This window comes from Triturus cristatus, chromosome 1_1 (assembly GCF_964204655.1).
Source record: "Triturus cristatus chromosome 1_1, aTriCri1.1, whole genome shotgun sequence".
Classification (NCBI taxonomy): domain Eukaryota; kingdom Metazoa; phylum Chordata; class Amphibia; order Caudata; family Salamandridae; genus Triturus; species Triturus cristatus.
Window position 1 is genome coordinate 223310995 of NC_140579.1, and position 18499 is coordinate 223329493.

Below are 18499 nucleotides of genomic sequence, written 5' to 3' on the forward strand. Positions count from 1 at the left end.
CTCTGGGTTAGCTATCAATTCAGTAAGACTACACATAGCGGCGGTTACTGCATATCTCCAAAACAGAGAACACATTTCTATATACACGGTTCCTCACATTAAAGCTTTTCTAAAAGGCCACAAAAGAGTTATCCCACCTAGGGTTCCTCCACCACCAGTGTGGAACCTCAATTGTGTGTTAACAAGGTTAATGGAACCCCCATTTGAACATTTACACTCAAGCCCTCTCCCGTTTCTATCCTGGAAAGTTACTTTTCTCTTTCCAGTCACTTCACTCAGACGTGCCAGTGAGCTTCAGGAATTAACTCTTGAAGAACCATTCTTCGAACTTCATAGAGACAAAGTGGTAGTGCGTATCAACCTTAAATTCCTTTCACAATTGGTTTCACAGTTCCACTTAAATCAATTTTTTGAGTTTCCAGTATTCTTTCCACAATCCTATTCTTTTGTGGAAAGAGCTTTACACACACTGGATATAAAAAGAGCTCTTGTTTATATTGACAGAACTCAATCATTTAGAACGACACAACAAATATTTGTTGCATTCTCAAAACCTCTTAAAGGAAGGGCCATCTCTAAAGCAAGCATTTCACGTTGGATTGTAAAATGCATCCAAACTTGTTATGCTAAAGCTGAAAAAACTCTACCTATCCCTCCAAAGGCTCACTCTACTTGCTAAAAGGGAGCCTCCACGACCTTTTTAGGCAATATACCTATTGCTGACATGTAAGGCAGCTACATGGACTACACCGCACACATTTACAAAACGTTACTATATAGATGTTATGGGCCGTCAGCAAGCCAATGTGGACCAAGCGTTTCTATGTACAATATTTCAAACAAAGGCAAACCCACACAAATTATTCACCGTTTTGGGAGGAAAACTGCTTTACAGTCTATGCTAAGCATATATATTTACAGCCACACATGCCATCAAACGGAAAATGTTGCTTACCCAGTAAACATCTGTTTGTGGCATGTAGTGCTGTAGATTCACATGGACCCACCCTCATCCCCGGACACCTGTGTGGTTTTCGCTTTTATACATTAAACATTATTTCTGCATGGTCATCTCACTAGGATACATCATCCTTCAAACTCCGTCCTCACCAACCAAGCGGAAAACAATCTAACAATGGAGTCTAGGACCATGCACATTGCAAGCACGAAGGAGTCACTACACCTCGTGATTCAAAAGACTTATTCGAAGAAACACAACTTGCAAACTTCCGAACCCAACCCTAGATGGTGGACCTATGCTAAGCATGTGGATCCACAGCACTACATGTCACAAACAGATGCTTACTGGGTAAGTAATAGTTTTCTTTTCTTTTGGGGCAATTCCACAAAAGAGTAGCAACAAAGGTTACACAGTTTGCTTCCTCCCACATCTAGATGCCTCTGCAGATCCCTACCAACTGATCCAATTGTCAATACCCCTCAGCCCCCAGATTTTCATGCTGTGCTGCATTTCAGGATGATACACACTACATTCCAAGCCACACCCACATCCAGGAAACCAGCTCGCTACCACCGGTTCAGCCAGAGTTATTTACACTATAGTCTTTATTGGCATGTCTACTATGGACCCCAGTCTGTGTAAACTGTATTTTGTGTCTCAAGTTAAGTTGGGGGCTTTTAATGTCATTATTGGAGGACACAGGCAGTTCTGTTATATGTACTGATGTTTGCAAATGCACAGTGGTAACTGCATGGTTTGGTTTATTAGTGTCTCAAATGTATGGAGGAGCTAGACTTCTGCAAAGCCCCTTCTGCTCAGTTTATTTGCAAGTCTCCTATCTGCTGTCTAAAATAAGGTATAGTGCTGACATTAAGATTACTAGTTCTGCTATTTGTGTTCCAGACACCGATCCTACTCACACCCAGCCCTCTCCTGTCTAGTATTCACTTCTGGAGCACACTCAGTCCTGTGGCACCACTGAGTCCATCCCGGTTGCATGGTGCAAACACCCTATTCCAGGTAAGACCTTACTTAGCTTCAAGTGTGTTCACACAAAATCTGGTTCTATATTACTAGTGTGACCGCATTTGCTCATCTGTGAGTGCCTACATGAGGTATCACTTAGAATGCTTTTACAGTTCAGAGTGATCCAGTTTTCAGAAATACACTTTATTAAATGACAAATCTATTATTTTCAGTGTCCAAAGCACAGCCGGTGACACTTTTGGAGCAGAGGCTGCTTGGCAATAGTATTGTAATACCCTAGCACCATGGAAGCATGTGCTGCATGTAATTAAATGGATGTATAATAATTTGTACAGCATTAGGAAAAACGTGTGCCCACTTTAAGTGGAGCACTATGTGGAATGACGTTAAGAAATTGTCTTCGATGTAATGAAAGAAGGCATGTTTTAAATATTTTCTAAGTATGTGCCTGAGTTTAAATTGTACTTTGTAAGTAGCTCCTACATGAAATCCAAACAGGAGCAAAGTATCAACTTAGATTTCAGCTGAGGTACTACCTAGAATATTAGTCCAAATATTAAAATCATTAAAAAAAGACTTCAGTTGAAAGACCCCAGGCAAACACTGCAGTAAGAATGTTTGTTTTCTTAAGTTGTCAGTAGCTCTATGAGTTGTTACTTTATAGAACTGGTCTGCTGTTTAGAAGGGTCATCCAGTGCAGAGATAAAAAAAACTGTTCTGCCTCACTAACAATCTCTAATAATAATCATTCTAAGTAAGTAATCTTTATTGTTTGATTATTCAAAACTGTTGTAATGCAGTACATAGTAAATGCATTAAAAACATATATAACAGACACGTGGTGTATAACAGACACTTGGTGCAATCGCCATCGGCCTTTAAAAGACGGAACCCTGGAAAGGGACTCACAACCTACCCTGTAGATTAAGGTTGAACTTACCCAAGCCTGTTAATACCAGTAGTCCTGACCAGTGGTTTGTGCATAAAAATTGAGATGTGCCAATAGAGTGTGACCAGTTTTCTAGGTGAATTCCTCCTGCCCCAAAGCATTATGGGTTCACTTAAGCAGATTTTGTAAACCGTGAACCCATGAAAGTGTGGGCGCGGTGGATAAAGTGCAGTGTGCATAGGATAAAATAAGAACTGTATCAAGACTGTTATCAAAAACTGCATGTGCAAATGTCTAGGCGTCTAAAGACTTTAGCCGACTGATGGACCTGCGAAACAGTTAAAGTGCAATGAGCTTAAAGCTTAAACTAGAATAACTGCGTCAGAGCAAAGGCTAGTTAAAGTGCTTCAGCTATTATTGCTAAAAAGGTCCGTGTGCAACGGTCTAATTGTCTGTGGGATTTAGCCGACTAGTGAACCTACATGCCTTCTAGAGGGGAGGGCTTTGAAAGTGTTCCAAGTAATGTACATTGAGGGAAGGCAAAGGATAAAAACACTGTCCACAATGCCAGTTCGATAGGTCCCTGGAGGCATTATCTTAAAAGGTGCGGAAATAGCGAGCTAGTCATGTAAAGTCTTTGGTCAGCTTACAGCCTGCGTACATTCATAAAAAGTCAGGAGTGGGAGTCTGGGCTAAAACCAGAACTGTTAATTTTCTAATCACACCCCTTCCTTTCAACTGCTGGAGCCATGGCCTCCAACCTTTTTTTTAGAAACAATGGAGTTTTCACCAGTGCACAGTTAGTCGTATGTCTGATGGTTGAAAGCAGGGCAACACTACCTCCCTGCAGGGCCTTATGCCCCATAAGTTCCACCTTCTTCATTGCAGCTCCTGCCGGTCCTCCATAAAGGTGGGGCACAAGCACAGTATATGGATAATATCTACCTGGCCCTGGTTGCATAGCTGACAATTTGCCTGATCCTCACTTTTTTTCCATGCGGTATAATAAATTGGGGTTGAGATTAGCCCCTTCCTGAATTCATGAACTGTACCCTGGTCCAATCATTATAAAGTTTGCTTAGATAACGCTGTGGTTTCAGACGCATGTAGGTGTGCAGCATCATCCAGCTGTGTTTGCGTTGAAACAGGCAGGCCTTGTCCTGTGTAGTGAGAGCTGTTGTGTGGTTGCTTTTCCCAGCTTTTGAACGTCTGATGGCTAATGGATCGGGCCCAGGCGCTCGTTAGTCCAAGTGTGCTTAAGGCCTGAGACCGATAGCTTGCCGAGGAGCATTGTTTTGTTTCCAAGCAAGACCAAAGGTGATGGCCCAATAAAACTTCTTTTGTTGAGCTGAGTTTGTAACAACATATTGTGAAGGCTGCATTTCATGCCATTTTCTGCTTATAAATGCCAAACATGAGCCTTATCTGGGCTGGAGATGAATTGGAGGGAAGCTGAAAAATTGTTCTGTAGATCTTGAGAAGTATTCTATCCAGTATTGCGCTGTCCCGCCCCTTAAGAGCCTCACTTCCGTAAGCTATGGTTGGGAGAATCTTTGATTTGGACCACCTGGAGGATAGGTGTAAGCTTAGGACCTTTTAGTTTTGTAAAAAGAGATCTATGGGCGAAGGATAAGGCGATGCCCTTCTTCCTGATTTCATTTGACTGGTCACTGTATTTCCGTTTTCATTGAAGTGGACTCCAAGGTACTTAAAACGTTTAGTTGACCCTACCTTTTCTTGATCTAGAAACCATGTTGGTTTTTGTAGTCTAGTTCCTTGAACCACCAGGATCTTAGTTTTTTTTTTGTTGAGTGTCAGGCCATTCCCAGTTGAAGAGGCTGAGGTAGCGTCCAGAAGGCGCTGCAGGCCGACCTAGGTTCTACTAATCAGTACTAGGTCGTCCACGTACAGCAGGTTCGAGAGCTGAAGGCAGATGGGAATTAACGTAGTCCAAAGTAGGTGTCAGATCAAATAAGAACAGGTTAAATAATGTTGGTGCAAGGACACCATCCTGCTTAATACATTGCGTGGTTTTATTTGGCCTAGATAAGCAAGAACCCTCTCCGATTTTTATTCTGACCCATGTTCCTTGATGCAGTAATTCCAAAGTCCTAAACAGGCCACCCGGGATGTTGAGAAGAGCTAATTTCTGCAAAAGCTTCCCCCTGTCAACCCTATTGAATGCAGACTTGTAGTCGATAAAGCCCAAGTATACTAGTAGGCTGTTGGATTCTGCCTAATCCGATAATGGGGAGAGTGTCATAAGGTTCACAGAGGTCCCTGTGTGCTTAGTGAACTCAGTTTGGTGGAATGGTATTATTAGTCTCGGCCCAAAGCTGTAACTCTTCTAATAGGGCCTGTGCAAGTTATTTGGCGTCATTGTCAATTAGAGCTACCAAACGATAGCTCCCAGGTACCCCCTTGCCTCCTCCCCCTTTGAAAATTAGTGCGAGTATCGAGCCACACCATGAAGGGAGAATACAGTTCAGCTGCAAGATAGTCGAGAAGAGCATGTTACTTGTGCTGCACGGAATGTTGGATCTTCCTCATAAATAGCTGGTGGGATTCCACCTGGGCCTGGCGCCCCCTATCTGCGGCCCTTGGAAGTTTATTTCTGGACGAGAGTATCATTGATAGAGCACCAGAATGTTTTGTGATCACTGCTCCTGTGAAATGGTGACCGGAGTTTGATAGCCTCCTAGCCATCTCCCTGTATGTGGGACTGGTCCTACTGTGCTGACTGATTGAAGTGGTCATACAGGAAGTGGTACTAGATTGGCTCTGGGATGTTAGAGGATGCTGTGAGAAGTTGGCCTGATGTATGATGTCACTAGTTCTAGTGTACACCTTATATCAGTCCAAATACCCTTATGGTGATTGGTTGTAAAGTCAACCTTATAGACCAGCTATCCTAGTGGTAGCATGGACAAGAGCAGTCTTAGGCTAAACTCTGAATGGCATGTGAAGCCAGCTGTGATACCATATATAATCCCTTGAATACCAAATGAAAGGACACCACAACAGATATATATATAAAATAAAGTGTATTTATTCTAGTCAAACCCTCAGCACTCTTTATGAGATTAGAGGTAAGTACAACACAGTCTTATTTAAGCATACATTAAGTCACACAGGTAAGTAATACAGTTAGGCCCTAGGGGCCACGCAAACCATATACTAAGTAAGTGGTATAAGAACCACTGTCACGGAAATAGAATAGGCCTAGGCATAGGGAATCGCTGGGGCTACACTACACTAGCGTTAGTTAGGAAGTGGGAGGCCCACGGGATTCGTGTGCAGAGTGGAAACACTCACGCGTAATGCGTAAAAGTCAATAGCAATAGTACAGTTTAGAAAACGGTAGATTTAGGACACTTCCGGAGTAGCTAGGAAGTTGAGACTTGAAAACTAGACACTAGGATAGTCACTATCCTGATGAGCACCGGAGTACCCAAGTTACCTAGCCCACAGGCTGCTGGTGCATAGGGGTGAAGATGCGTCGGTTTTCGTCGTCGACTCCTATGGATGCCTGAAGAAAGATGCTGACAGGCAGTCAGTGAAGAGTGTCCGGTGGATCCCAAGGCTGGGATCAAGAAGAGAGGAAACCTGCAAGCAGAAGGGACAGAGTCAAGGTCACTAGCCAGTGACCACGTGGAACCAGGAAGGAACCAGGCGATGTCGTGAAGATTGCAGGTGAAGGTGAAGCTTGTCGCTGCAGCCAGGAGGACCAGGAAGCGTCGAGGACGACCAGGACCAGGAGGCGAGCTGTCCCACGAAGGCTCTTGCTGTCGGCGGCGTCGAAGTTGGACTAGGACTCACCAAGCCTTGGCAAGCGGAACCCACGAAGAACGGAGGACTTGCTTCTGGTGCAGACCAGGAAGGTCTGGGGTGCTTCTTCTTTGCAGAGAAGCGGGAGCCAGTCTGGAGGAGCCGAACCAGCGCAGAAGATTTCAGGGAGCGTCGTCACAAAGGCCACCAGCCAGCGGGCAAGCAACCGGACAGACGCGGCAAGCAGGAAAATGCAGAAGGGCCCCACGCAGGACTCGTGGAGTGTGGGGGGCTGATCTTCGGTGCAGATGGTGCTTGGGGTTGGGGCTTCTCAATCCCCGGTGCACAACTTCGAGGGTGCCTCAGAAGCTGCGCTTTAAGTTACTAGCCACTTTTCCCAGGTAGCCGGTCCCACGTTGCTCGTCGCCTCCACGGATCTCAGCTCTGCTGTGGATCAGGGTCGGAGAAGTCTGGAAGTCAAGGCTCTGGTCGGGCTCTGCAGTCGGTTCCTCGTAGAACGTGGGCAAAGCAAAGGGTAGTCTCTTGATGGTGCCTGTTTGCACAGGGTAGCCACTCCTTGGCTACAAGGGAGATTCTTCAGTCTTCTTCTTTCGTCGAATGTCGAAGGTCCAGAGTTTCTGTTCAAGTTTGCAGGTTCAGGATAATCTAAAGTCTTGAGGCCCAACTCCCACTCTTATACTAATCTGGGGGGCTGGGATACCTGCTAGGTCACGCCTTATGGGTGGGACCTGGGAGGGGGTGGTTACACCCACTTCCCTTTGTCCAGTTTCGCGCCAGAGCTGGGGCTGGAGTGCCCCAGCGCCGGTTGGAACTGGACTATGCAAGGAACACCTTGTGTGCCCCAGGCATGTCTCATTCCTTTCAGCCCACCCTGCCCCAATACACTAAAGGCTGTCTGGGGAGGTGCTAGCACCTCCCCAAGCAGGAAACCTATTGTCCAGGCCTCCCTGGCTGGGATCACTCCCAGCTGCAGGAGGTCAGACTTGTGTCGTGGCAGCAGCATCCATTTTGTGATGCTGAGGCTTTGGTCAGAGGCTAATAGTGAAGTATGATTTTAACATGTCTTTCCCTCTAGAAGGGGGGACTAATATCCTCATGTCCAGAAATGGCATGGGGGTATTATTACACAGTGTTAGACACCTTACACGACATGTTTCGATAAAGCCAAACCATAGTTACCATAACCGTCTAAGATTATAAGGCACTTTAAGAGTATATGGTAGGCTATATCATAGAACAGCTATAAGGACTTGGTTCCGAAAGCTGCAGACAGGCTCAGCTCATGCTAGAGCACCATCTCACATGTTACCAAGCACTCTGCCTCCAGGATTGTTAAGGCCTGCCATAGGAGTGACTGATAGGTACACATGTGTCTATATGTAAGTTAGGTATAGGAATACTACACCTAAGCAAGGGGTGATTACACGACCTTGCCCCAGCTGAGTGATCAGCCAGTTGTGTCAGATTGGAAGGCCAGACCAGGGGTGGCATAATACATGCTGCAGCCCCTGGGAGGCCTAGGGTACACCTATGCCCTGGGTACCTAGGGTACACTGTACAGGGTCCAATAAGGTGATCCTTACCAATTGGGAATGTACCTAGGGTACATGGAGTCCATTTTAAAGAGAGAGCAGACAGCCTGAGACCCTGAATGGCAGGATCTCAGGCCAACTAAGTCGAAAAACCAGCTAGACACTAGGCAAAAAGTTGGGGGTAACCATAGTCAGATATCCACCTTCCTACAGATGCCACATTTGGGAGATTTCTCCCTACTCCATTTACAGTCTGCCAAAGGTTCGTGGAGTTGTTTGACCTGATGTCGTACAGTAATTTTGTTCAGAACGAGTTCCATCTCTCCCTTTGGATATTCCCTTTCTCCACCTTTAGATTTATTCTTGCCTCCCTTAGTTTGCATAGTATTGTCGGGTCCATCGGTGACCTTTTAAGGGTTCTCCACAGCTGGTTAATCCTCCTTATCAGGTGATTCATTTCCCATCCTTGTGGGAGGGTCGAATTCTGCATGTTGGATGTATTTTATTATTTTTTTAGGCTAGGACGGGCTTAGCCTGCTGACTCGTGATTATTTTTGTAAACCTTACCCAACAAGACAGAGTCTGCCTCGAATTTATGAGTAGATGCCAGTAGTTGTTTAGCTTCTGAGATCAGGGTTAAGAGGGTGTCAGTGGTGTACTTGATGCGTTTGAGGTTAATTGTGTGCCCTTTGATCCCTTGGTCTGCTGCTCAGTCATACTCATCCATGCCAATGTTGAGGGCGATCTCTTGAGGTTGATGGTCACTGTCTATTTTTTCTCCAAAGCCAAAGGGCGTGATGGTGTCCAGCAGGGGGATTCTGACAGAGGTGTAGTCCATTTAAAGAAGCTCCGGATCTTGTTAAATATGAAAGGCCAGGCGGATTGTCCGGAAGTATACAGCCATTTAAAGCTCTATGGCCAAGGTGTTCAAGATTGCCTTGTAAGCACCATCCTCTCTTGTCGTCTTATTGCCACCTGGGGGAAACTTGAGGTAGTGTCGTCCAGTGGCTATCTTGCTCTTCTGTGATCTCATTTGCAGGTAGTGCACTCATTAGTCACATATTGAAGTCGCCTCATATCATAGGGCCCTTGCTGGACTTCTCTGTCATAAGGCCTTTATTGATGTCAATCAGCTTTTCAGAGACCTCAGTCCTTTAGGTGGCATTTGGGTGGACATAAACGTTTGCTGAGGTAATTCTCTTGATCGTGGTCTTGTTCTCAGTTGCACTAGTAATGGATACGTAAATGGAGAGACCACTCATTCTGCTCCTGTGCTTTCATTGTTTGATTGCAGGAATAAAGTGATTTGTGTAGACCTCCAGATGGTGAGCCTTCTGTGACCAAGTCTCTTGAGGTAAGACAATTTGAAAAGAGTAGAGGTATTGAAGGGTTTCCAGGTCTCCCAGTTTGCCAGTCCGTTGATGTTCCAAGAGCACATCTTGAGCGCCCAATCGGAGTGATCGATTAAGGTGATATTTTGTAAGCGCAGCAGGGTGGTTGAATTTAAAGCTCCTGACAACCAGCCTGAATTGTCTGCCACTTTGAGACCAGAAGTCGGCTTATCATGGTGCTCTGGGTTGAGTCTTTGTGGAGACCTCTTTCCTCCGGCTTCCAGGATGTGCAGGTATCCAGGTTTCATTGCTGGAGTTATAATATTCCCCCACAGTTCAAGGGTATTGGTATATATCAGGGCTTTGTGGCAGCTCAGTGGATCTTCAGGTTACTTTGGTCGATTGGTTACCCTGGCCAGGCCCTGGAGCAATAAATTCAGTGGAGGGTGATTTCTTGAGATTTGACTTCTTGGATCGTGCGCATTGATCGAACTGGTTTGAAGATATTACCTCAATTTAGAACATCAAACGGACACCTGGACATGTATTCCGCCCAGAATAGTGTGCAGGCATTTGTAGTTGGGACATGCGAATTGTCTTGGGAGCCAGCACCTGGCTTAGTAGATTATTGATCGCCCCGGTCTAGGTGGGCGGGTATTGCAGGATCTCTTGTGGCTGCGAAAGGTAGAACATGCAGTTTATGAGATTCTCCCGCAAGTCCAATGAACGTGACTGCTGCCCCACTATTACTGCTGTGTGCGTTATTGAGAAAGACAAAAGGAAGCCCCATCATGGGTATTGGAGTCTGAGGTCAACCTGACCAGGTTGGATGTCAGAAGGAGGGTTGTATGGAGCTCCAGTATGCCTGTCATGTCTGATTGGGTGGCGCCATGTGAGGCACTTGCTTGGGGGGATTTTCCGTGGTAGTGGTCATTTGGTGCACAGTCACCCCATTCTTATTGCTGTGCGGGTTGTTCAGAGAGGCAGTAGGGCTCCAAGCAGGTGCGTTTGAGCCTGGAGTTGGGATGTGAGGATCCAATTTCTCTGTCGTGACTGGCTCTGTGACATCTTGTGGGGCGCTTGCTTGGGAAGTTACCATAGTGTTGGTCTTTTGAGACACAGAAGTGAGCTCTGAGGTTGGGCTTCTGTCCACGGGTGCCTCTTCCAGGAAGCTGGAAGGATTTTGTACTTTGACGAGGGCGTCCAAGGCTGGTCTTTTTCTAGTGTAGAAGATTGGGCAGGCCACCATGTTATGATTTTGAATAAAGGTTTTTGTAGCGGCCCTTCCTTTTTTGATCTCTTACGTTTAGGCTCCCCTTTTGCTGTTAGATGTTTCATTCCACAATCACGTGGTCCAGCTAAGAATGCGTATTCATCCCCAGGGTTGGTGCCTTTGACTAAGGTACTCAGGTGGTTGCCGTCAATGGTGCTGTGTCTGGAATTCTCTTGCTGCGGTTTTCCAGCCTCAGCTGTCGTAATCACACTTGAGCCGTCTCCTTGAGCAGCCTGATTTCCATAATCCACTATTGCTTCTACTTCTTGTGACCAATCTCTGTTCTTTTGGGGTTTCACTTTGACCACATCCTTCAAGTTACCCACTAGCTTTGAAATCATCTCTGGAAGTGTAGATAATCTAGAACCGGGGAGCACTTGCATCTCTGGCTGGCCCCCTGTTGTACTGTGATTCCATCTTGCCAGAATGTCCATGACTATGACATTCTGTTTATCTTCATAACTGGCATCAGCATGCAAACAGCTTTATTCTGCGTGCAAATGCATGTTGTCTTTGAAATCTCACTGAGCTTTATTGATACTGTTCAGACTCACAGTTCAGTCAGTTGACTGTGAATCTTCTTGCTGCCAGACCTGCTGCTGTGGGCTCCTTGTATTTATACTTAAAAAATAAATACTTTTAAAACCCAGGATTACCTTTCTCCTTTTTCCTACTGGATGTGCCTTCTCTCCTGGAAATCTCATACTACATTTTGGCGACGAGGGTGGGATGTGAAAGACCTTTTTATTAAAAAAGGTCTGGTCATATTTACTCACACCTCACAGCACACCTGGTGTGTCACCATTTCTTTTATTAAGGAAAAGGTGGTCAAGGTGTTCATTTTGCCCAGATTGGGTCAGAAACATGAATAAAGAAGGTTCAAGTCATTGGTTGGAAGCTGTAGCTGAAAGAAAGCAACAGCAAAGTAAATCTGCTTTTGATCGCAAGCATAGAGTTCGGGAAAGCAAATTGAAAGTGGGAGATTTTGTTTTAGTTAAAGTTCCCAGGAAGGTAAGAAAAGGAGAGTCGAAATGGTCTCTCTGTGTGGAAGTTGAAAAATTTCAAAAGGATCGGCATTATTGAATGGAAAAGGTTGGTGGAGTAAGAGAGATTTAGTACATGTTAATAAAGAGCAGACATACAAAATATCCCGCATAAGAAAGAAGGACGATTCTGATTTTTTAGACTTTACAGCATCTGACTTTGAAGAATCTTCTTCATGCAATTCAGATTCATCCACTAACGATGTCAATGTCGGTTCTGGTGTGTCCACTTCAGTCTCTTCGCAGAATGACATTTCAGGAGAGGCATCCTCAACTGTTTCTCAAAGGTGTGCATGCAATGTAGGTATGCCTGCCAAATTTAAAGATTTTTATGTTGGTTAGCTGTATGGTACGTAAGATACCCTATTGTTAATTCTCTTTCTTTTGTTGTTTTATAAGGGGGGAGGTGTTGTACTGTGATTCTTAATCATTATTGAGGCATTTGTTGTACTGTGGTTCTTAATCATTATTGAGACATTGTAAGCATTCTCGCAGGCAGCTTGTACACGCGCGGGAGTGTTCTTTTCCCTGACTCACTCACGCGCAGAGCATTCCGCTCTTGCCAGAATGTCCATGACTATGACATTCTGTTTATCTTCAAAACTCAGGCACTTAGCCTTAGCAGAGCACAGGGTAGAGGTGTTATGCTCAGGCCATAGGCAATAGATGCCTTAGAGAGTCAGGGAAACACTAGGGGTCCTTGGAGGTTACCCCAGCTGTGGTCCATGGTGCCCTCCAATAGCGCTTCTACTTGCCTGCAGCAAGCCTCGACACCAGGCCCCTGGCGATCACGCCAGCCCTGCAGCCAGCAGACCCCGCCCTGCCCCGCCCCGCATCCGTGGACCGCGGGAGAACACCTTGCCAGACCAGGCGCGGTGCGTCCATTGGGGCGTGGGGGCGTAGCCCCCGCAGCTCCCTCCTCTGTGAATGTCAGTCAGCGCGCCCGCAGCTCCCTCCTCTGTGAATGTCAGTCAGCATGACGTCGGACCGTGGGCGGTCCGGCGTCATGATGACTGACATCATTGTCAGACGCCTTTGGGAAAGGCAGCACAAGTGCGCATGAGTGGGCATGGAGCTTAATTTTTTACTCCGTGCCCAGTCATGCGTACTTGTGTTTTTGCTGCCTTGCGCATGCCCATTAGGAGCCCTTCGGTCTCCTAATGGGCAGGCGGCGGGCGAGGAGTAGGCTGTGCCGTCAGCCAATCCTGGCGCTGCTGCAGCGCCAGGATTGGCTGAGGGCCGGGTTGCCAGTCACTTGCGTCACGTGGACGTGGTGTTCCGGACCGTTTGAAGGGGCAGAGAGGCGCCAGGAGAAGAGGCGGTCACCGGTCAGGTAAGTGTTTTTTAATTTTAGGGTGGTTTGGCTGGGTTGGGGTTGGTCAGGTTTGGCTGGATAATCTGGCCGGGTTGGCGCCTCGGCAGTGCTGGGCTTGCTTGCAGTTTTGCTGGTACTAGTAATGTCGGCCTCTATGTTTAAGACTGTCTTTGCTCTGTATTGCTGCCAGGGCCTAAGTTCGATCTTGGCAGAGGGCCTTTTGCCTCTTGGGCTGCAATAGCTCTCCGGTGTTTCTTCACTTATCAATGTCGCCTTGGATGTCTTTGGTAATTGGTTTACTCCTGGGCTCCTACCGCTTCATGTTTTTTTAGCCGGCACACCTTCAATGGAGACAGTGCTCCAGTCCCTTCTGGCAATTGGGCATTCTGTGCTCCTCTAGTTTTTGCAAACTAAGCTGGCTAGTGTGTACCTCGTGACTCTTCCAGTGCTCCGTTACCTGGATTTCAATCACCTGTCCTGAACAATATCCCTGTTTTTTTGTACCTTGATGGAGTTCTAGGGAAGTACTTATACTGTTCCTACCCAGGGACTACAGTGGGGTGTTGAGCAAGCAGTAGAGTAGCAAGGATGCCATAGGCTCAAGTGTAAGCAGGGGAAATGGCCCCTTTGCTGTTGGAGCGATTAAATCCAGCAATTACTAGGGTTTAATGGCCCTTTCAATTCCCTAGTGCGACTGCACCTGCTGCACCCATGCAAGGTGACATTGAAAGGGATGGAGCAGAGCAGTCGTTTCTCAGGTCTGCTTCATTCCACTGCTGGCCACGGTTCCTTTTCCTTGTTTTAGGCATTTATTCTTTACACTCTCCATCCCCTCAATCTACACCATAACAATCTAATTTCAAGAACTGCCCAATTTCTTAGACTCTGTGTAGTATTTGAATAATGTCTGCATACTCACCATCACGCTGTGTTTGACAGAGCAGGGTCCATTCAGGCCCTGTGCTGTCAATCATATTCGCACTATTGTGTGCATTTGTGCAAACACAGTCATCATGACAGTACCCTGGCAGTGCCAATTAAAAAATCCATGGTAAATATCCTCGACAATGCACCATTTGCACACTATTTTTACCCCCCAAAATTGGGGGGGTTCTACCTTATGACGGTCGGGCTTGCTCGCCGTGCGAGCACACCAACAGCCACTCATCCCAAACCTTTATGCCCCACTAATTTCAAATGTCACCAGCCGCCCCTGTGCCAGACTCAGACTCAGCCTCTGGTCCTCTGGACTCTGTTTCCTCTCCTTACCTTGCTGCCCCAGTCGGTGGGTATTGGTACCAGTACTAGGTGTTAGGTGCCAGTAACGAAATTAGGTGCCAGGCCCCGGCCCAGCTGCGTGCCTGCTCCTGCTCTGTCAGTGAGCGTTGCATCCAGGCCATGCCCTCTTGCTCGACAATCGGCTTGGCTCACTGCCTCCGGGGATGCAATCCAGAACCTCCACTAACGATCTGTAGAACTCGCAGGACAGTGAAGCATTGTAGAATGTTTTTTTGTTCAGTGATGTCTGTTTATGTTTTGAGACAGATTGTTAACATTTTTCACCAGATTGCCCCTTTCATATTTACTTTAGGTGCATGGATCTTGTAGGAAAAAAAAGAAACGTTCTCAAAAAGTGTAGGACTTTCTTTAAACTTAATGAGGGTAAACCAGCAAAAACAAATTCGGCAAAAAGGTTTGGAAACCTAGGTTAATAGATTTACATGTAAGTGACTGTCTAAAAATTACAACTCTACCTGTTGTGCAATTAAGCGGTCTCAAAGCATTAACTAGGATGACGGTGTTCTCAGACGTAAAGCATGTTTTTATTAAGGCAATGTTGAGTTCCTTGAAGTGCTAAGAATAAGGTTTTTAGAAAATCGGTCTGTATGGGGCAGATGCAGAGTAGCAAGACCAGTGCAGTTACTAGTCAGGATTGTGCAGTGGGCCCTGTCGGACTGGCTTGTAGACAGAGCCACTGGAATTATGCGGCAGGAGAGGGCCTAATTCTGTGGCAGTGTTGAGTAAATTATGCAGCAAGAAAATGCAAATCTTGCGGCATAATGTGGCACATTTTGCAATAGTATTACTTCATTATTTCATCATTTTTAGGTTGAGTATTGAAGACCTCTTGTGTATACTTTATATACTTCTTTGTGGGTTTAGCTGCTTGTCATTTGTTTGGTTCAGTGTCCTTTAAAAATCCTTGCTTGCTAGTGGTCCATTCTTCTCTTTGTCCCTTCTTTTTGTCTTTCTGGTCCTCCCACAGAGCAGGTACCAAGTACTGTATTATTATGCTCTGGTTGTTTATCTGTAGTTTGGAGACTTTTTTTCCCTTCTCCTTTTCCTGCTCGTATTACTGTTTGCCTGTGTTCTGCTCAGCACCCGTAGCTGGTCGCATTTTAATGGAGCATTCGTCCCTCCTACCTCCTCCCATGTGGCTGCATGCCTATGCCACTCTCCCTTGTTTCTGGTGCTCCCTTCCACGTCCCTTACCCCCCTGATCATGTTAGTTGCGTCTTTTTTCAGTCCATTGGTGCTCAAGTGTATCGGAAGGCATGCTTTTTCGTCGGAAGGCATGCTTTTTCGTTCTTATCCTGTCTCTAGTTTCTGGCAACACTTAACGTCCTCATTTGGGGGACTTTCCGGAATAGTGGACCGGGCTGTAGATGGCTCCGATGCTGGATTCTAACAATGCAAGCACTATAGCCTAATCTTTGAACAAAGTACACCAGCTAAGCAGAGAGAATCCGTATGTATTAAATATTGTGAATTCTCTGCGATGCCACTGTGTGAACTGCTGATGCAACGTTTATTTTAGTGTTTTCTAACTAGTGTGGAGACAGAGTAAGCTGTGGCTGCCTCCATGTCTGGGTGCTGTTCAGAACCTCCCACTCATTAGCGCGCTCATGTATGCATGGGCGTAGGAAGTGTGGGAGACGCGGGGGATATATCCCCCCAGGGGCGTAGGAGACACTAAAATTCTGGGGGGGACAGGGACAACCTTGTGCACTTTCCAGTGACCCTATACAAATCACCGCCCGTTAAACAAATACAATTGCATACTTTCGAAGTGAAATATTGAGAAAAGCAGGCATGTAGTCACAGTTTGCATGTATGCTTTATTGTTATTTACATTCATATAGTAATGAGACCAAATGTTTAAAAAAAACATATATATGAATCTTGCATCTTAATGCACAAAGCAAACAAAGGCCGCTGACTTAGGGTGGGGGCGTCGTGTTTGCAAGTGCATTATGGTTTGAAAAGTACCTGCTGCTGCATTCCTGGTCTCCAGCAATTTTCAGGCAACAATAAAAATGTGAAGATAACTTTGGTGATTAATGTTCTTTTTTTGAGAGAGATCGAAGGCTTGTCTAGTGAAAGTTTTAATTCAAAAGGTCAGTGAGTTACTGCTTTTGTCTGAGATATTCTTTTGGTATTTGAAGATTATAAGTTAAAATCCTAATATTGAACAGTGAGCTATTAACCGTCATCAAAGAGCTGCATAAAAACTTCAATGTATAGATTATAACGTTATGATTTTTCCCCAGTCTTTCCCTATCCTAATGTTGGTAAATGGGTTCATTAGGATAGAAATCAATTCTGATTATTGAAGAGAACCCCCCAACCATGGTGTTATGTTTTACATTCTGAGTTTGTGTTTCTCTAGTGTTGCAAAGCCGCCCTAGGCACTCCCCAACTTTTTGCTGACTGGTTCTGGTGGTACCTGACTGACTGACCCTGGCCTCTGCCTAAACAGCCAGTGCTATTCTGAAAGAGGCACTTAAAAATACAGTGAAAACACCTACATACACTAGGGTGCACTATGCGTTCGGGTACCCCTATGATTGGCATGACCTCTCCTATAAGGCCCTAGTACATAATAGGGCAGGGGGATTAGAACTACTTTTAAGTCCCTAGAATATAATAAGGCATGGCAGTTTAGAGGCCAACAGCCCTTTCTGCGCTTGCATGTGTGCACTGCTGAAGCCTGAGGTTAGTTTAAAAGTAGCCCTGTGTTATAGGGCTGCTTTTAAAATGCAAATTGTGCCCAAACTCGACTTTTGGGTTTGGGGAACTTACAAATTGATCAACTACAATGTTGGGGCAAAATTAAGTGGAAACATGTTTTCCACTTAACTATGGCTGTATCATATTTGCCACATAATACATCATCTGCTGCATAATCTAACGATTTCCTCCAAAACAATTTTGTAGCTCAAACGGATCCCAAATTACTAAAAGAAATGTGACTTGTGTTGCTGTGAAGTTTAGGGCCCTTTGCAAAGGTTAGTAAAGAAAACAATTCCTAAGAAAACAATTGGTCCCAGACCCTCCTAATGACACTCAAATTAATACCTGTGGGAGAGTGTAGTATGCAATCAATTCATACAACCGAAAATGTATAATGTAAAGGCACATTCAACAGGGAAATCTCATAGATAAGAGGCCAACCAAAGTCAATTAAATTGCAAACATCAATTTATTTCCCGCTGAATCATATTCATAAAATGCAAACTTAGGGGCTGACTACGATGGCAGGCGGACTTCAGTACCACCGCCATCGAATCGGGGAATGGTACCGCTGGCCTTCAAGGTGGAGGCCCCACGAGGCACATTCCATGATGAAAGAAGGAGGGGTAGTTAGCTCCTCAGTGGAGGCATTCAACATTTCCTCAATCACTTCTAGGGATGCCCTCTGGGGGATGTTGGTATAGAGGGCCACAACATCTAAAGTGATGAGAAAATTAATGGCATCAGTGTGTTGAAATTGGTCTATGAGTCGGAGTACATCAGTGGTGTCTTGGATGTACGAGGGTGTCTTTTTGACTAAAGGTTGGAGGAAATGATCACAAAATTGTGATAAGGGTTCCAAAACCGAATCGATCCCCGACACTATTGGTCTGCCTGGTACAGGTGTGGTGCCCTTGTGGATCTTGGGCAGTATATAGAAGTAGGGAGTCCTGGGTTCTTTCTTAATAAGAAAGCAGGCTTCCCTCTTACTGATCCAGCCCTGGCTTTCTGCTGTGTCTACTAGGCCCACAATGGTTTTCTTAAGGCGTTCGGTGGGGTTTAGAAAGATGGGTGTATAGTACTTTCTGTCCCCAAGTTGTCTCAGACATTCTATGTCATAGTCCGAGGTTGCCATAATAACTGTGGCACCGCCTTTGTCGGCCTGTTTGATGGTAATAGTGGCATCGTTGGCGAGTGTTTCAATCGCCTGTGTCTCTTGTCTGGTGATGTTGTTGAAACATCTGTTAGGAGTTAGTGTTTTAATGTCTTTCAAAACAGCTTGTTCATACGTTAGTACCTCGTTAGCTATCATTCCACTCTGAGGAGTGAAAGAGGAGGGATTGTGTAGACCTGAGTCCTCGTCGG

The 18499-nt window shown here is 45.6% G+C and overlaps 1 protein-coding gene across 3 annotated transcripts in view; it reads left to right on the plus strand.

Moving 5' to 3' along the window:
* The window catches only part of LOC146870021 (ETS domain-containing protein Elk-4-like), a 135037-nt gene that overhangs the window by 92523 nt on the left and 24015 nt on the right, over positions 1-18499 (plus strand). For all 3 annotated transcript variants that reach the window (XM_085624164.1, XM_085624187.1, XM_085624265.1), the window contains exon 4: positions 1865-1981. In XM_085624164.1, the coding sequence (XP_085480290.1) occupies positions 1865-1981 (117 nt within the window). The remainder of the gene's footprint in view (positions 1-1864; positions 1982-18499) is intronic.